The following is a 19243-nucleotide window of genomic DNA, read 5'->3' as shown; positions in this document are numbered from 1 at the left end:
TAATTCTGTATATTCAGTTTTCTATTAGATTTTTATTTAAGTACATGCAATTTTTGCTTCGTATTATTCTTTTATTTTGTCAATTAAGTCAGTGACATCAATCCTGTCAACATACAGAAAAACAGCAATGAAAACATTTCTCTCTCCTTGGCAATAATGAGTAAAGCCGTGGAAGTGACTGAATTAACCCACTGAGATTAGCTCCTGCTGTACTGGTTCTTAATGTAAGTGTTAAAGATATTGCGTGAGGTTTGAAAGAGAACAAGTTCAAATCTCTGTACAGATGATAGGTTGTAAAATAACACAAGCACCTACCTAACTATAGGCTATACTGGTAATTTAGAGGGTTGCATCCCTGGCTATGTAGCTAAATAAGTATGAAGATGATACTGAGTCTATATTTATTTATAGCAGCATCTACATAGACGTGCTAAAGGGCACTAATTGCACTTGCTAACTAATGGATAGGCAAAAGGGCAAGGAGCAAAAAAAAAAGTCAAAGAACGTACAAATTCCACTATTATATAAAATGTTTGAAACAAACAGGGAAGAATGCTAAATAAAAACGTTTTAACATGTTTAACAATTTAGTTTTTAAACCTGTTTGTTATAAGTCTTAAAATATATGTAATGTTGAATATGTTGGGCCTGACAACATAGAATTCATATCTGTGTGTATCATTGTTAGGATGATAAAACACTACTAACCCTACAAACACATGACTTCAGCTTGGAAGCGAGAGAGATGCAGTGTGGACAGGTGTTCATCGTACTGATTCAAGTGTGTGTGCATAGTACTAGAATAAACATGAAGAAGCCAGTTGCCCTGATGTATAAAGCAATGTGCTAAACAATTTGTGTGTTTCTCTGGTAGAGCTGCAGTCCCACACACTGGACTGTCTGGTTGTGATCTTCAGAATGTGGGCTGCTCTCGGGAGCTGATTTACTCCAGCAACATGTCTGCTTAAGTCATCACTTTCTAGCAGATTATGGGCCTACACTTGCTTATAACAGCAAAAAAGTGAACGGATGACATTTACTTTATTCTTAATGTCAGTGTCTGACCGTTTCATGCCTTTATTATTGGCAGGACTGGTGTGTTTCGCACTCCTTGCTCAGTTATTGCATATCATGCATAAGGCGGTGACACAGAATGTCATTGTGTGGCTGTGTGTAAATGTTTTCTGTATTTCTACAGTGAAAGGTAATGCTGCAGTGTCTTAAAAGTAACCATGTGTTGGCTGTATGCTGTACTGACCAACAGCCAATTAGGCAGACCCAGTGGAAGTGCTACCTATACAAACTAAAGGCTACGCTATTCATAAATGGTGGCCTAGTTTACAAAATATATACACTTTATATATATTTGTATTTTATTTTATTATGCTAGCTGTAAGTGAATGAGTATGTGAGTACATGTATAGTAGTTTTCTGTTTGAAGCCCCTGCCACTCAAAGAGTGTTGAGTTGAGACAAATATTTATGCTTTAATGAGTTCAGCTGTTAAATAAACTAGTTCATGACTGACTGTTTGTCTTTTTTTGGAAACTTAAAACATAGACATCCTAAGCTCCTGTAAATATGAAACTGCAAAATGAATTTGTCACATCAAGCTCCAGCAGTGGAAGACGTCCGTGCATAATTGTTTGGCAATTTGTAATTGTGAAGACGAATGTTATTGTTGAACAAATACAAAAGTGTCAGTCAATCCACAAAGAAAACTGGCCTTTGTGTTTTCCATGAGGGACTTGATCAAAACATCAGGATGCAGTGCACCGTTTGATGTAATGAGTGTCCAAACATTGGGATGTAATTGGACAAGCATGTATTAGCACACATTTTGATCACTTATATTATAACTAGTACATAATATGTAACCGTCGTCCCCATTTCCATGTCCTTCACCAAATTTTCATCAAAGCCATGACTTCTGGGTTTTTAAGATAAATATGTGACTTTTCACTCCGACTCTGAGGTAGGGACCCAGGTTAACATATCCTCACTCGCTGTGTTTGACTCAAAGGAAGCTTAATGCCTAGTGACAGTAAGAGAAGACTTTCAAAATAAGAAGCACCTGCCGCAAAACAATTTCACTTTCACTCAGACATTAAAAAACTAATCTGAGGTGCTTTCAACTTGGGATTTCTGGTCTGGTGACTTAGATGAATTTATCCTCAGCAGCAGTGGTGACTCTTGGTCATGTGAGCCAGTTTCGTCATAGCACTTGATGGGTTTTTACCACTGCACTTGGGGACACATTCAAAGTGTTAGCAATTTTCCATCTCACTGACTTTCAGTTCTTAAAGTGATGATGGCCTTTGTTTCCCTTTACTTAGCTGATTGGTTCTTGCCATAATATAAATTTTAACAGTTGTCAAATAGGTCTGTCAGCTGTGTACCAACCTGATTTCTGCCCAGCACAACTGATGGGCCCAGCCCCACTAAGAAGACAAGAAATTCCACAAATTAAACCTGACAGGCACACCTGTGAAGTGAAAACCATTTCAGGTGACTCCATCATGAAGCTCAGTGAGAGAAGACCGAGGGTTTGCAGCGCTGGCAACAAAACAAAGGGCGGCTACTTTGAGGAATTTAAATATAAAACGTATTTATTTATCAGTTGTTTCTTTTATGCATAATTCCATATATCTTGCTTCATATGTTTGACTTTGTATCTACAATGTAGAAAGTAGTAAAAACAAATAAAGAAAGAAAAACCGTTAAATGAGAAAGTGTGTCCAAACCTTTGGATGTTATGTTTAACTATCTATGAACTGAACCAAATTAGTTCCTCCCTTTACCGTAATGCCCAGTTACACTACAAAACAACTTTAGTCTGATCGGGTTTTTCTGTTGTTTTTTTAGTGGATGCGTCTTTAACCACAGTGTGCAGTCAGGTGATCAGACGCTGACTTAATGACAACGTGTACAACCATTGGAGATGTGAGCAGGACAGACGGAAGAATTAACGGAAAAAGTGTGGACTTTATACCAGTTTTTAAATTGTGTTGATAGGCCACGTAAAACCAGAGTTATGATAAAAAGAATATATGCAATGTTTGGTTTTTATATTTATTGCGGGAAGAAACTGTAAAAACGTCGTTTTATACGGAAAACGCTGGAAAGCACTCTCCGCCTGTGAGCAAAAAGAAAACCAAAAACCCCACCCTTTCCTATTGATCGAAAAATGTACCATGTCGACCAATCAAAAAATGATATGGCAACATGGCATTTAGTGGTTTAGGGAGGGGGAAGTTTTAGGAGTGACGGCGGTGTTTTGAGATGTGAGAGATTTGCCACGTTTAGTACAAATCTTGTGTAGTTAGTGTGTAGTGTAGTCAATAGTTTTGTTGTGTGTGTCAGAACAATGAGGCGACTGCTGAATGTTACAGGTGTTACAGCAGTGATACATCTCCTGTTGTCAGGCCTGCAGATATCAGGCTGTTGTTCTTCTTTATCTCATAGTGGACAGAAATTATTTTTTGGAGTGGCACAAATAATTTGTGTGGCATCAGATTTGATGCAGAACAGCTGATTGTTCTGTAAATAGTTTGAAATGTTTATTTTATTTATTTATTTATTTTTAAAAAACGCCCTGGCTGCATTTTTAGGTAAAAGAATCAGAATCAGAAACTTTATTGTCATTGTCACGAGAACAACGAAATGAAGAATGGTCCCCGATCATTGCATCTTCCCTAGCAATATCAAAATATAAATAAAACAATAAAATTCAATAAATAAAATAGATAGAATACTTAAAATACTAATAAGATGTAACAGTAAAACATTCACATACATTCCCACACACATGCTTCAGACCGTGCATAGATTAACACAAGAGTGGCGTGATGGACATTTTTTTGTAGTATTCAGATGTGTTATTGCAGTTGGATAACAGCTGTGTTTGAGTCTATTAGTCCTTGCTCTGATTGCCCTGTACCGTCTGCCTGAGGGCAACAGTTCGAACAGGGAGTGGCCAGGATGTGAGGTGTCTTTTATGATGTTTTGGGCCTTTTTAAAACAGTGGGCGTTGTGTAGAACTTCCAGTGTGGGGAGAGGGCAGCCAGTGATCTTTTGGGCGGTGTTAATGATCCCTTGGAGTGCTTTCCTCTGAGCCCCTGTGCAGCTAGCAAAACAGCTGCAAAAAACTTTGTTTGCAAAACTCAGTAACTTTTTTGAAGAAGTAACTATATAATTAATTGCCCAGCATTGGTCGTTATTTACTGTATTTTGCAGACGGAGAGCTACAGGACTCTCTCCCAGACCACAGACTCATAATACAAGTCAGAGCTTTATAAAAAAAAAAAAAAAAAAAAAAGAAAGTTGTGTTTTCAAAATTGGAGTTCAAGTTATTTTTACTTCCAATAGTGTTAACATCCTACACAGGTCATGAACAAGATTTTTTTAAATTTTCATTGTAAGTGGGCTAAAGCAGTTAATTAAAAGTAGTCTAACATAAATGTAAACGCTGTAATTTGATTATTTTAATAAACCATGTAACTTGGATGGATTTGATGCTGGCGTGACCACAGTGCACACGTCTGCTGTTGCTCACAGTGGTCCAAGTGTCCGCTCAGGGAGTTTGTGTGTTCGCTCAGACACGTGAAAAATTAGAGGCAACATTGCTGGTGAGATGTCATCAGAGCTGTAAATATTACTGCAGATGTTACTGTGTCAAAGTTACTGTGACTCAAACATAGAAAAATAGATTTTTTTTATTTCCCTCACCTAATTTTTAAAAGTATTTTATAGCATATAACACCTTTGAAAATATGCTTTGGTTCCCATTTAACTTCAGAAAATCATAAATCAAAATATGGATATTACCTGTCCACAGATTCATGGTGACGTAACTGCTCTTTTAACTGTCTGGTGTCTTTGCTTTGTTTGGTGTTTGTAGACATGGTTTACATGAGCTTTTAGCTGAGCTTCAGAGGTTTCTGTGGACACTACTCATGTCAGCACTTATATTTCTGACCTCGTGTTATAATCGATTAAACGTGATCTCCTCCCTTTTGCCCCCACTTTTGATGTTGTGGGTGCAAATGATCAGGCATCACATTCTCATAATAAATCAGATAAAATACTGCAAATAATTAATCCTGCATTTGTGTGACTGAAATGTGTGTGCAGTGACACTGTTTTAAAGATTTGGCCTAAATAATTCTGGAGTGAATGAGCCTAAACATGATGAGCGGACTAGTGACACCATATCACCTGTGACACTCACACACGCACGTATGACTTTGCCAGTTTCAGCTGAAACTATTTCAGTGTTTCAAACCATGTTCCAGAGTTTTTAGTTCACCGTTCATGAGGTTTCAAGAAGAAAATGAAAGACAGATCTGAATGTTTGAAAGTGTTTTGGAAAAACTCTGTAAAGATTAGATGAACAATACTCAAAGGATAAATTCAACTGTTTTATTTTGTTAGATAAGTTGAAAAAAAGTTAAACAAGCAAGTAAATAACGAAACAAGGTTAAATGAAGTAAGTTCAAAAAGTTAACAAGTAAATAACGAAACAAGGTTAAATGAGGTAAGTTCAAAAAGTTAACAAGTAAATAACGAAACAAGGTTAAATGAGGTAAGTTCAAAAAGTTAACAAGTAAATAACGAAAGAAGGTAGAGGAGAGAAAACCCCAACAATCCCCTCTGAGCAAGCACTAGGCGACAGTGGGGAGGAAAAACTGCCTTTAAACGGGCAGAAACCTCCGGCAGAACCAGGCTCAGGAGGGGGCAGTCAACTGCCGGGACTGGTTGGGGGGGTGAACAGAGGTGGAGCAAGACGAGGCTACATCAGTTGAAGAAGCAGTATTGTCCCTCTTCCGGAAAAAGCTGAAGAATCTTTTCTTCTTTTTCATGGACTTTTCCACGAGCGCCTTTTTGTCCAGGATGAGGGTTCTCAACTCATCGATGGTTTCTGTGTTTTGCCTCTCAAGTTTCTTGCATGTTTGTTCCACCTGTTCCAATGTTGCTTGTGTTTCTTCAAGCTTTTCTTTGAGGTCTTTGGATGTTGCCTCCTGTGTCAGCTTTGCCTTCTGCAGGTCTGCATTTCTCACTTGATCTTCTTTGTGCAGGCCTTCTAGCTGCTCATTTCTTTTCTGGATGTCGCGGAGCGTACACTGCAGGTCTTCATGCGTTTTGTCTTGTTTTTGCTTTTGGGCCTGCATTTCTGTGTTTTCCCGCTTCAAGTTGTTGAATTCCAACAATATCCCCTTAATGAGCTCTGAGTTGTTTTTCGCCATGTGATCAATCTTTTTCTGCATGTGTGAGCATCGTTTTTCTAGTGTTTCCTTTTCTCCCTCCAGCTCACTTGTTTTGACCTTCAGTTCATTACAGACTTCTTGCATTTTTTGATTTTTACTCTCAAAGTCCTTGATAATGCACTTTTCTTCTGTCAGTCTTTCTTGCTTTTGCTCTTTCTCTTGAAGGAGGTCTTTATTTTGGACCAGTGTTTGATCCAACTTTGCCTCCAACATTCTGTACTTTTCCTGCATGCCTTGGAGTTCGCACTGCAGGTCTTTTTGCTTTGTGTCCTGTTCTTCCTTCTGTTGGAGGACTTCTTTATTTTTTTCTTCAGCTTCATCAAGCTTTCTTTGGAGCAGGTGATTCATTTGGTCCATGTATTGCAGGTCCCACTCTATTTTATCAATCGTCGCTTTCCTGCCTTGAAGCTGCTCGGACATTTCTTTAACTTCAGCGCTCTTTTTCTTGTTTTCTTTGATGAGGAATACAATCTGCTCTCTGGCTTGAGCAAACTTGATCCCCCAGCCCTCATTAATAATGTTGATGTCGGGCTGGCGCTGTAGTGTTTCTTCCAGGTGTTTGTTTTGTGCTTCCATTTGTAAGCACTTCTTCTCCAGGTGAAGTTTTTCTTCTTCAATTTGTCGAATTTTGTTCTGGAGATGGTTGTTTTCATTCCTACTCTCCTGTAATGCCCTTTGGATGGATAAGAGGCCATTTGGAGAAATTGGCCGGCCACGGCAGGAAGGAGAGGCGGCGAAATCTATTTGTCTCGGTTGCCGTAATCTTGGATACATGTTGGCGTTTGTATCCGATGACTCTGAGAGGTTTCCAAATTTTTCTGTAGTGAACGTTTGAAGGCTGCAAACACAAAGGCTGCGAAGAAACGAACTGAAAATTGCTGTTTCTCACCCCTATTTATAGAAAAACTTCAAAGGACACAATTGACATCATGTGACAACACAAGCCAATCAGATTGTCACATGACATTTTGGAATGTGGAATGGGGATATGTTTTTTTTTAAACAGTTTTCAAATTTAACTTAATATTTAAGTGTTTCTTACTTGACCCGCTTAGTCGATTAAAAAGTTAATTGCCACGAACACCCCTAATGTTATATAACAGACCACAGAAAAAAGACAGTTTTTTTCTACGTGACAGAGCTATAATAAATGTTTTGGTTTTTTTTAATTATCCTACTTTTTCTAAAAGGGAACATTATTTAAAGAATATGTATTTAATTAAAAACTCTGTATTCATCTAAAGGGTATAACAAGAAGGGTGAGCTTCCTGCTCGAAAAGGAAATGACCAAAATAAATGTATTTCTCTGCAATTACAAACTCTGTGTAAACAGTCTTGGTGTCAAAATAAAGCTAACACTGGTGAGCAATGTTCCCTCTAAGCTGCGCGCGTGCGCAATTGCGCACTGCTGGCACGATCTCTGCGCACAAAAAAAATCTGTGTTGCGCACAAAAAAAATCTAACCTGAATTGAAATTAAAGTAAATACATTAACAATTCTGTTTTGCAGTGTTAGTCAGTAAGTGACTGGCTGCTCCTGTATGGGATCAGAACGATGTCACCTTATCCCATAGTCCAGCCAAGAATGCGATTCACATTCGTATATACGCAGCTAATCAACGTTGCTGACAGGCTATGACAGCTGACTTAACAGCTTTGTCGTGAATTTGCTGTCGTGGCCTTTGGTCTCGTGGCGTGGTCTGACTGACAGGAAGCAGTAAACACGGAAGTGCATAAAGACGCTTTTGACTTGCCTTCTACAGTGTATCCTGTATGACAGGATTCCTGAGAGCTGCAGTCACGAGTTTTTCCTGACATTCAGCCACGTCCTCCGGAGCAGCGTGTTTCTGCTGCCTGATCGGAGGAGAAAGTTGGACATGTATTGATCTAAAATTGCTTCGGACTAAAACGCAAAATGCCTTGTTTTGAGCAAGTAAAGCATGGTTTGGAGAGCGCAGGGCAGGCGCACGTCCTGCAGTTTTGGCCGGAGCTGTGTGAGGAGGAGCGGGATGTTTTCCTCGAGGAGCTGGCTCAGCTGGACCTGAAAGGGCTGAAGGATCACTGTGAAGGGGCCGCGAAGGCTGCAGCCTCCCCGCCTGACAGTTTGGATCAGCACATAGAGCCGATCCCCCCTGAGTTCATCGGTAGCGTGAAGAAAAGTGGGAGAGACTCTCTAGAAGAGTGGGAAAGACGAGGTAAAATACACATTTGGTGCACGAGTAACGCGTTCAGACACGGAGGGGGGGGCAAACGTGCAGACAGTCGTTACATAAGTACAGATACTGAGTGGTAAATGTAATGTTCTTATTCCTCTATGAATAAAACATCAAGAATTGCTCCTGCTGCTAGCTTCAGCTAGCTGTTTATTATTCTTTCTACCACGATCACTTTCTTCTTCTATTCTGTATATCTCATTGATTACAGAGCGCCCCCTGTGGGTAGCTTCAACAATAGCAACTATCATTACATCCCCTTTCCAAACAGGTTGGTGTTATACTAACCACAATTCCAAAGAGAACTGTTACTCTGTAACATCTGAACATTCTTGTCTAACATTCAACATGTTATAAATTGTGCAACAAGCTACATTCAGTAGTATTCTTTTTTTTTTTTTTATAACCAAAAATTGTAGCACAAGTCAAACAAAATAAATCCAAATGTATACCTTACATCTTCCAGAATGAACCAAATGAATCCCATACAGCCCTCAAGCACATTAGAACTCTTCACCTTTGACAGCTTGAACAGTCAATAACACATAACTCAGCAGGTATCAATTAAGTGTGAACAATTACTATTCTAAATGAATTATTATCCGTTGTTTACTTGTGATTTATTATTATTATTTTTTAACAATTCTTTACCACAACAGTTCACACTTGTTCTATGAGCCTCTCTGTAGGTTTCTTAGGTCTGGTAGACCTTCTCAGTATCTCAGACATTGGGGAAGGTGAAGGAGGCTCACTGTGGTGCTCAACAGGGTTAGCACCTCATTGTTCAGTTCCAGTCTCTGTGTCCTGATGTTTAACATCCTGTGTCTTTAACAGACTTCTCCGGTTTCTTCTTAACACTTGTCCATTCTCTGTCTGAACAGCAAACGATCTGGGCCCTACTTCGCTGAGAACTGTTGCTTTTTTGTCCCAGAAATCTGGACCTGCAATCCTCACAACATCTCTTTCCTGAAGCGGTTCCAGACGCCTTGCAGTTTTGTCATAGTTCCCTTTCTGTCTGTGCTTGAGTTTCATTCTTTTGTCGGTCAGCTTGTTGTCATGTGCATTGTCATTTTCCTTGGAAATGTGTGGAAGTGTGGTGCGGAGCTTGCGATGCATGAGTAGCTCAGCAGGTGATGCCCCACACTCCAGTGATGAAGCTCTGTAGCTTAGCAGAGCCAGGTAAGGGTCGGTCTTACTGTCTCTTGCTTTTTTGAACAATCTCTTTACTATTTGGACTCCTTTTTCTGCCTGTCCATTCGCTTGGGGATACAAGGGACTAGAGGTGATATGTTGAAATCCATATTGTTTTGCAAAGTCACTAAATTCTCTACAGTCATATTGTGGACCATTGTCACTGATGACACACTGTGGAATTCCATGTCTGGCAAAAAAGCCCTTCATGTGTGTGATGACTGACTGTGCTGATGTACTGGAAAGCTGTGCCACTTCTGGATAATTAGAATAGTAGTCAATCACCAAAACATAGTCCTTGCCATCCAGATGAAATAAATCCGTGCCTACCTTTTGCCATGGTGCAGTGGGTAGATCTGCTGCCAGCATTGGCTCTTTTGTTTGTTTGTAGTGATGTTTGAGACATGTTTCACATTTCTGTATCATCTCCTCAATATCCCTGTTGATGCCTGGCCAGTAAACTGCTTCTCTCGCTCTCCTTTTACATTTCTCCACTCCAAGATGTCCTTCATGGATACGCTGAAGCATGTCCTTCCGCATGGATTGAGGAATGACAATCTGGTTTTGTCTCAGCACCAGCCCATTAGCCATGCATAAATCAGCTCGCACAGAGTAGAACCCTGGACAGACTCCTTTTGACCACCCATTCTGTATAAGGTGGGATACTTTCTGCAGCACTGGATCTTTTGTCGTCTCCTGTACAATTTGCTGCAACATGACATCTGATGCTGGGAGTGAGGCAGTTACCATGTTTACATGTGTTTCAGCCTCCTCGGCTGTAGTGCTGACTAACCTGTCACCACTTGGTGCTGGCGCTCGGGATAAAGCATCCGCGAGTACGATATATTTCCCAGGCGTGTAGATCAGCTCAAAATCATAGCGCTGCAACACCATCATCATGCGCTGAATTCTGGGTGACATGTCGTTGAGGTTCTTTTTTCTGATCGAGATGAGAGGTTTGTGATCAGTCTCTGCTGTAAAGGTTGGTAATCCATATACATAGCTGTGAAATTTTCCACACCCAAACACTAAGCCCAAAGTCTCTTTTTCAATTTGAGCATAGCGTTGTTCAGTTTCTGTCATTGATCTGGACGCATATGCTACAGGTTGCCACTTGTCTTTGTTCCTTTGGAGCAGAACTGCTCCCAAGCCATCTTTTGAGGCATCTGTTGAAATTTTTGTTGGCTTTGATGGATCAAAGAATGTCAAGACCGGCTCTGTAGTTACAGTTTCCTTCAATTTTTTCCACTCTTTCTCATGCCGGACCGTCCACTCGAACACTGTGTTGTGCTGTAGCAGCTCCCTTAGGCATGCTGTCTTGGAGGTAAGATTAGGAATGAACTTACCCAGAAAGTTGATCATCCCCATTGCTCGCAAGACACCTTTTTTGTCAGTGGGTGCTGGCATATCCAATATGGCTTGTACCTTTGACTGATCAGGTTCCACCCCTTCACTTGTAACCTTCTCTCCCAGGAAGGTCATCTCTGAAACACCAAAGAGGCACTTGTCTCTATTCAGTTTAAGTCCATTCTTGTTAACTCTCCACAAAAGTTTCTCCAGCCTTTCATCATGTTGTTGCCTTGTATTTCCCCAGACTACGAGGTCATCTATGTAGACTCTGGTGCCTTCCAGCCCTTCGATCAGGGACTCCATTGCCCTGTGGAAGATCTCTGGTGCTGATTTAATTCCAAATGGGAGCCTCAAGAAACAGTAACGCCCAAATGGCGTGTTAAAGGTAGTGTACCTGCTGCTTTCTGGGTCTAGCCTCAGCTGCCAAAATCCATGTGATGCATCCAGTTTGCTAAAAAACTTAGCTCCTGCCATTTCACTCATTATTTCCTCTCTCTTAGGGATCTGATAATGCTCTCTTTTAATATTTTCATTTAGATCTTTGGGATCAAGGTAGACTCTTAAGGCACCTGTATTCTTTTTCTTGACACAAGTGATAGAGTTCACCCAGTCTGTGGGCTCTTCCACTCGTTCAATGACACCCATTTGAGTCATTCTTTCAAGCTCTTTTTTCAAACTTGTCCGTAATGGAGCAGGCACTCTCCTTGGGGCATGCACCACAGGCACGGCATCATCCTTGAGCTGGATTTTGTAGGTGTAAGGCAATGTTCCATGTCCTTTGAAGACTGAAGGAAATTTACTGATAATGTCTGAACTTCCTTCATGCCCTTGGTGTTCCTGTCTTTTGCCTTGTTTGGCTTCTTTCATGGTGTCAGTATTAATCTGATAGATCCTCTTTACTAGTCCCAAATCCTCAGATGTTTTATCTCCTAAAAGTGACTCGTGTCCATCAGGTATGATGGTGAACAAAATGTTATGCTGTTTGCCTTTTGCTGTCACTTTAAGTCTGCATCCTCCTTTTGTTTGTATTGGCTGGTTATTGTAGGCCCTCAGCGGCGTGACTTTCTCTGTAAATCTTCTAGGCTTCTCAGTCAGTGCCTTGAAATCCTTCTCATTGATCAAGTTAGCTTTGGCCCCTGTGTCAATTTTAAATGTTACCAATGTCCCATTGACTAACAGTGGAGCAGTCCATTTATCATTTGTGACTGAACTAACACTTTGGCCAGTGTTATGTCTTGAAGACTGTGCATTGACATCTTCTTCATGTGACACCATCTTAATGAAAAATGTTTCACTTAGATCATCACTGTCATCTGTGTCTTCCTGCACAGTGTGTACTTTTTGTCCCTTGTTTTTGGAGAGACACATTTTTGCATAATGGTTTTGTCCTTTACATTTTGCACATTTTTTTCCATATGCGGGACATTGTTTTGGTCTGTGTTTCTCTCCGCATCTCTTGCAAGTGAACATTTCATTGTCACACGTTTTGTTTTTGTTGTCGTTGTTTTTGAATTTACTCCATGGCTTTCTTTTAATCGACACTGCGTTCACTGCCTCATTTTCTTGTTGCGCTGCTCCTTGAACAGGCTCTCTAAACGTCAGTACATGTTGTCGTGCTAGCTCACTGGCTTGACTTATCTTTATAGCACTTTCCAGCGTTAATTCTGTTTCTCTCAACAGTTTCTGTCGGAGCTTCTTCTCATTAGTTCCAAACACTATTTGATCTCGTATCATGGAGTCTCTGAGATCACCAAAATTGCAGGACTGAGCTTTGATCTTGAGGTCTGTGAGAAAAGTATCAAATGACTCACCCTGATGCTGTAAGCGTGAGCGAAAGACGTATCTCTCGTATGTTTCATTTTTCTTTGACAGACAGTGCTCGTCAAATTTCTTCATGACTTCATCAAAGTTATCTTTGTCCTCGGGCTGAGCAAACACAAAAGTGTTGAAGACCTCTATTGCTTCTGTGCCGGCGATGGTGAGCAGCATGGCTATTTTCCTTTCATCTGCCCGTCGATCCACTCCGACAGCTGCAATATACAGTTTGAACTGCTGTTTGAAAGTCCTCCAACTTGCATCCACGTTTCCAGTCAGTTTCAACGGACTTGGCGGTTTTATTGCATCCATCTTGTTGCGTTGCTTCTTATTCTTAACCCGTCTCCTGGTACCATGTAATGTTCTTATTCCTCTATGAATAAAACATCAAGAATTGCTCCTGCTGCTAGCTTCAGCTAGCTGTTTATTATTCTTTCTACCACGATCACTTTCTTCTTCTATTCTGTATATCTCATTGATTACAGAGCGCCCCCTGTGGGTAGCTTCAACAAGCAGAGAAGGGGGAGAGGGGGCATGGTAAAGTTATATCATTTTCTTATGATGGAAAGGTTAATGGATTATACTTTTTTTGCATTTTGTGATTGGACCACCAACTATAGATGGAAACCTGAGCATGCGCACAGAAGGCTTATCCGATTATCTGGACTAGATTAGGAGTTAAAATTGGATTTCACAAGGTGTGAGAATGCTAAAATCAGCTGTGGTGAAAAGAATGACAAGTTGTAACAATTTCTCTTGTGAGTTCCAGGAGATTTTCCGAGTAGGCTATAGGCAATGATCAGTTTAGACTTGCTGCTGCTGCTCCGAGGTTAACTGTCTTTCCACAACTCAGTTAATCCAAATATAAGCACATATTACATGAGAGGACATGGCGGATTTCCAACTCGTCTACATTATAATCCTGAAATTCAGTGACAATCGGAGAACAGAACAAATGTGATGTTTGCTTTGAGGGTGCTGATGGAGAAGTGCACAGAAGGTTGGAAGGAGCTTCGCTGTGTCTTTGTGGATCAAGAGAAAGCATAGGACAGGGTGCCAAGAGAGGAACTGTGATACTGCATGAGGAAGTCGAGAGTGGCAGACACGTGAGAGTGGTGCAGGGCATCCAATGAAGACAGTGAGACAGTGGTGAGCTGTGCATGAGCAGTGACAGATCAGTTAAAATGAAGCTACAGACTTTGGTTGCACAAGAGAGGTAAAGAAAAAAGTGCAGGCAGAGTGGAGACGAGTGTCAGGGGCGATTTGTGACAGAAAGAGAGCAGCAAGAGTGAAAGGGAGGTTTTACAGAATAGGGAGCTACTGTGTTGTTGTTTTTTTGTTTTTTTTCAGGCTTAGATTTAAATCATTTTGTTGACTATATTTTGATGAGATGGTGAAATGGTAAGGGCTAACAATAGCAACCTTGGTTAGGAAGCACAAACTCCTTCAGTGGCGCTAACACATCACAGGACATATTATTTGTTAATTCCTTAATCTTCCAGTATTTGAGCACAAACACAGTTAAGTCCTTTTCACTGTGGCCAAGTAGATGGCAGTCTGCTACAGCTGCCTGTAGATGCAGACAGATGCACACATAACTTTAGGCCTTAAAAGAGAGGTTGCGTATTTAGAGAGATTTTTAAATCCTCTCTTAAATGGACTCTATAGAGAAATGTTTAATATACATATAATGTAAAAACATATAATACATATAATTTACATATAAATTTATTCTGATTTTTACTTTAAAAAAAATAATCCAAATCAAGTCAGAGCCATTTGCCCTGGCAGTACTTTAAAAGCTACGACATGAAATGATCTGACACTGGGCTGTCATTGCTTTATTGCTGTCCTCTGTGATTGTCATGAGTAAGCACTGCTGGGTTATGACAGCAAGTAAAACTGAGTAATTTCTAAGCTCCACAAAATTTATCTCTGAAGAACGCTTCTATAAAATTATGAATAGAGTAATAAGTTCGTTATAGTTATATAATTATAAATTAAAATACGTTTTTATAGAAAGTTTAAGTTATAGAAGTAAACAATTCCCTTGTGTGTGCTTCTGCTCATTTTAGCTTTTTCTTTTTCTTCCCAATAACAGGGCTGCTGGAAATCTCGGAGAACTGTGTTGGAGTCCTGCTCTTGGCTGGTGGTCAGGGGACCCGTCTTGGTGTTCAGTACCCTAAAGGAATGTACAATGTTGGGCTGCCGAGTGGCAAAACTTTGTATCAGATCCAGGCAGAACGCATTCGCAAAATCCAAGAGCTTGCAGACAGCAAACATGGCTCTAAATGCACTGTTCCATGGTAGGTTCCTCTTGCTCTGATAATCTGATAAAGTGTAAGAGTATATACTCAAAGTCAAAGTAAAAACCCTGATGCATTTTCTCTTTCTATAAGTTTTTGTAATGTTAACTTTTTCAATAAAGTCAACATTAACCTCCTAGGACCTGGCGTCCACATATGTGGACATCACATTTTGGGTTATTTAGACCAAAATACTAAATCTTGCTCTACAAGGGCCTGATATCCACTTACGAGGGCATTATACTGCTACTGTTCTATCGAAAGTTTAAACAAATATCCTCATATGTGGCTGAAATTTTCTTAGAAACAAAAATCAGGTAAAAAAAAAAAAAATCGGGTAATTCTTTAAGTTAACATTGGTTTGAAAACGTGGCTGTGGTTCATGTGGTTGAGAATGTCATCTACTAATCAAAAGGTCTGCTTGCCAAAGTGTCCTTGGCCAAGACACTGATTCTCAGGTTGTCCCTGCATCTATCGGAGTGTGAGAATGTTAGAAAGCATTTAGGCATTAATAAAAGCACCATATCAGAGTGTGCGTGATTGTAGTAGAAAGTATTTTCAGTGCTCAACTAAGTAGAATGGCTCTATACCACTCGGCATCACTTCCTTTTAGCTTTTACATGGATAATAGTTTTAATTTTTCAAAACATTTTTCTAAATAGATTTTGCTAATGCTGCATTCAGTTTAACCCCCGAAACAGGAGTTCCACAATAGTCCTCCACTGCTGCAGACTGTGTGTAACGGTGTATAATCTCTACCCTCTGTGCTCTTCAGGTACATAATGACCAGTGAATTCACTCTGGCTCCAACTGAGACTTTTTTTAAGGAGAACAACTATTTTGGACTGGAACCAACAAACATCGTTATGTTTGAGCAAAGAATGATTCCAGCTGTGACATTTGATGGAAAAGTCATCTTGAAGGATAAAGGGAAGATAGCCATGGCACCAGGTGGGTGCATATGAAGTTACACAGAAGAGTCAGAAACAGATATGAGTGGAGTTATCTAAACTTTGGTTTCAGATGGTAATGGAGGTCTGTACCAGGCACTGGTGGACAATAAGGTGCTGGAGGACATGAAGAAAAGGGGAGTAAAGTACCTGCATGTGTACTGCGTGGACAACATTCTGGTCAAGATGGCCGATCCTGTGTTTATTGGCTTCTGTGTGAGCAAGGGCGCTGACTGTGGGGCCAAGGTGGAGTAATACAGCATCACACAGTATACATGAAAGAATACATTAAGATGTCTTTTACATTGTAATTGAATATAATCAATTGAAGGATTATATTTTGTGGAAAGTGAATTTCATTTTTGTTTCTTATGAATATTTTCTTTGGACTCTCACGTTAAACAAAGTTACTTGAATAGCAGTCCAATCCTTCAGCTACAATAAATCGTGCAGAACTGTGTCCAGTACGAGTATCTGTGTAGTCATTAGAGCAGACTGCATATAGCCAAGTGATTGGCTGTACATGAGTATGCTAATGGTTTCTCCTAATTCTTCCTTGTTCGTCCACCTCTGTCTTGCTTTAGGTGGTGGAGAAGGCGTACCCTACAGAGCCGGTCGGCGTGGTTTGCAGAGTACGAGGGGTATCCCAGGTGGTCGAGTACAGTGAGGTCCAGCCACAGACGGCTGAACTGCGAGGACCTGGAGGAGAGTTGGTTTACAGTGCTGGAAACATCTGCAATCACTTCTTTACCAGGAGCTTCCTGCAGGATGTGGCAGAGTAAGGGGCAGCACAACGTTATAAACAATTGAATGGCAGCTTTTAGTAGTACACAAATGACCAAAAAAAATTAAGAAAGAACAAATTTGAGCTCTTTTTATTCTGCAAGTTAGATCTGGCTGTTTCAGTGTATGCTAGATGTTTGTTAAAGAGTCCACAAATAGACCAAAACAATATATTAGTGCATAAATGTGTACTGTCCCAGCCTGTTGGGGTATCTTAGCTTCAATTAGTTTTTAGTGAGCACACATAAACCTCTAGAAGGTAGTAGTTGCTATAGTTCAGTGATTCTCACTTCATAATCATTGTTGGGGAGTTCAGAGGGCCCGGTGGCGCCAGTGTCTGTCAGTGCGCCACAGGGTGGCTGTGGCTACAATGTAGCTTGCCATCACCAGTGTATGAATGTGTGTGTGAATGGGTGCATGACTGGATGTGTAAAGCGCTTTGGGGTCCTTAGGGACTAGTAAAGCGCTATACAAATACAGGCCATTTACCATTTCTTTCTAGGGATCTGCAGCAACGCTGAGGTGTGTGGTGCAGTTCTATGCAAAAGTCTTAAAACACTACTTGAGTTTCTTTATATTTTGCTTCAAAGGAGCTCGCCTTTGTTGTAATATTTTAAATTGGTCATGAGCAGTAGTTCTCCACGCTTTCTAAGTTTTTCAGTGGACATTGGCTGCTTTGTCACTAACTTTCAGTCCAGTCCTTGAACCTGATCTCTCTCTTTTTTTTTTCTTTTCTTTGTTTGTTAAGACCGGCGTTAGCACTGGTCAATGATTCATTCGAGCATAAAAGGCTATTTAACTGAAGGGATGAGTCAGTGCTTTGTTTACTGATAACTGACAACTTGGCACAGAAGAAGTCTTAACATGTTTTTCACTGCCAAATTAACCAGATTTTAATTATACAGCTATTGAACTTCATTGCTCCTTGAGTATAAAACCTTCCATTTTTATGGTATTCCATTTTGTTTGGTGCTGCTAACATATTTCATCTTTTAGGAAATATAAAGACCAGCTGAAGCAACATGTTGCCTTAAAGAAAGTGCCCTTTGTTGACGCACAAGGCATTCAAGTCAAACCATCCAAATCCAATGGCATAAAGATGGAGAAGTTTGTTTTTGACGTCTTCGAATTCTCAAGGTATTAATTGCTCTACATTATCTTTCAGTTTGTATGTGTTTACACATGTTGTTTTTACTGTATAGGTGATTTGCAATTAATTAGAAATTTACTCCCTTGTATTTGGAAGGAACTTCGTTGCGTTTGAGGTTGTCAGGGAGGATGAGTTTTCCCCCCTGAAAAATGCAGATGGCTCAGCCACAGACAACCCGACCACAGCCAGGAACTCTCTGCTGGCTCAACACTGCCGTTGGGTCACATCTGCTGGAGCCACACTGTTGGATAAATATGGGAATCCCCTTCCTCTTCCCAGGTCAGAGATGCTCCTATGTACTCCACACCCTGAGGAGCTGATTTGTTGTTACTACTATTGTAATAATAATATATACTTTGTGGCATGTAGCTCTTTTTAAAATGTATGTTAGTGTTGTTTTCAGGCTGATAGAAAAAAAAATTGAAACCTATTATTTAAATCTCAAGTTGTGCATTATTCATCCTGCAGCGTGTCAGCTGATGACAGTCCTCCGGCTCAATGTGAGATTTCACCGCTTGTCTCGTACTTTGGAGAGGTGAGAACAGTGTGTTAAATTGTGGAACCCTGCAGAGCACTTAGAGACAGCGATTCTTTCTTGTATTATAGATACACTGCGGACAAAAAGTACTCACTAAATAATTTTTTAGTTTTGCTCATGACTTAACTCCTGCCTCATCTCCTCTGTCAGGGTCTGGAGCAGCTGCTGAAAGGGAGGACAATTCATACTCCCTTTGTTCTGGATGAAAAGCAGGCCAAAAAGTTGCAAGCTCAATAGCTTTTTTTTTTTGTCATTTAGAGTTTTTTGACATTCCAAAACAGTGGATTGCAGCTTAGAGGTGTGTGCCAGGACTGCGGCAAAGTTTTGTTTTTTAATTTTGAATTGTATGTAATTATGATCATATCCAAATGTCACTTTGATAACCTACAATGTGATGTTGTTTCCTGGGGGGAGAATTTCTAAAAGAAAAAAGAAATTGATCCACAAAAAATAAAAGAATATCAAAAATAAACCCCTTTCATCTATTTTGTCTTTTGATAATCCAGAAAACATGTGTGTGAATGATGGGGAGACGTGTGGATGAGTGAATGCCTGTTGGGTTACTTACTACCTTGGCTTAACCCCACCACCCCCACCCCCCCCATAGAGACCCATGAGGGAGGGTGTTTTACTGACTGATACAGTCACTTAGATAATAAAGTATTTTAACTTGAATGTATAAG

At 40.2% G+C, this 19243-nt stretch overlaps 1 protein-coding gene across 1 annotated transcript; it reads left to right on the top strand.

Annotated features, from left to right (window-relative positions):
• The first annotated feature begins 8016 nt into the window (after nt 1-8016).
• uap1l1 (UDP-N-acetylglucosamine pyrophosphorylase 1 like 1) lies at nt 8017-19032 on the top strand. Its single transcript, XM_085414733.1, has 9 exons — nt 8017-8459; nt 14935-15139; nt 15915-16090; nt 16163-16335; nt 16674-16867; nt 17869-18009; nt 18119-18301; nt 18491-18557; nt 18711-19032. The coding sequence occupies exons 1-9, from the start codon at nt 8180-8182 to the stop codon at nt 18795-18797; spliced, it is 1506 nt and encodes a 501-aa protein (XP_085270859.1). The 5' UTR covers nt 8017-8179; the 3' UTR covers nt 18798-19032.
• The last annotated feature ends 211 nt before the right edge of the window (nt 19033-19243 follow it).

The sequence above is a fragment of the Rhamphochromis longiceps genome, linkage group LG7 (genome assembly GCF_057381845.1).
Source record: "Rhamphochromis longiceps isolate RC_006_pf linkage group LG7, R_longiceps_female_GT1.1, whole genome shotgun sequence".
NCBI lineage: Eukaryota > Metazoa > Chordata > Actinopteri > Cichliformes > Cichlidae > Rhamphochromis > Rhamphochromis longiceps.
This window is presented reverse-complemented; position numbering and strand designations above follow the sequence as displayed.

Bases quoted from the DNA above. Each gene is read 5' to 3' on its own strand.
- uap1l1 (XM_085414733.1), top strand. From the start codon at position 8,180: ATGCCTTGTTTTGAGCAAGTAAAGCATGGTTTGGAGAGCGCAGGGCAG. The intron at 16,091-16,162 runs GTGGGTGCATAT...CTTTGGTTTCAG, and splicing joins GAAGATAGCCATGGCACCAG to ATGGTAATGGAGGTCTGTAC. The intron at 18,558-18,710 runs GTGAGAACAGTG...CTCCTCTGTCAG, and splicing joins TTGTCTCGTACTTTGGAGAG to GGTCTGGAGCAGCTGCTGAA.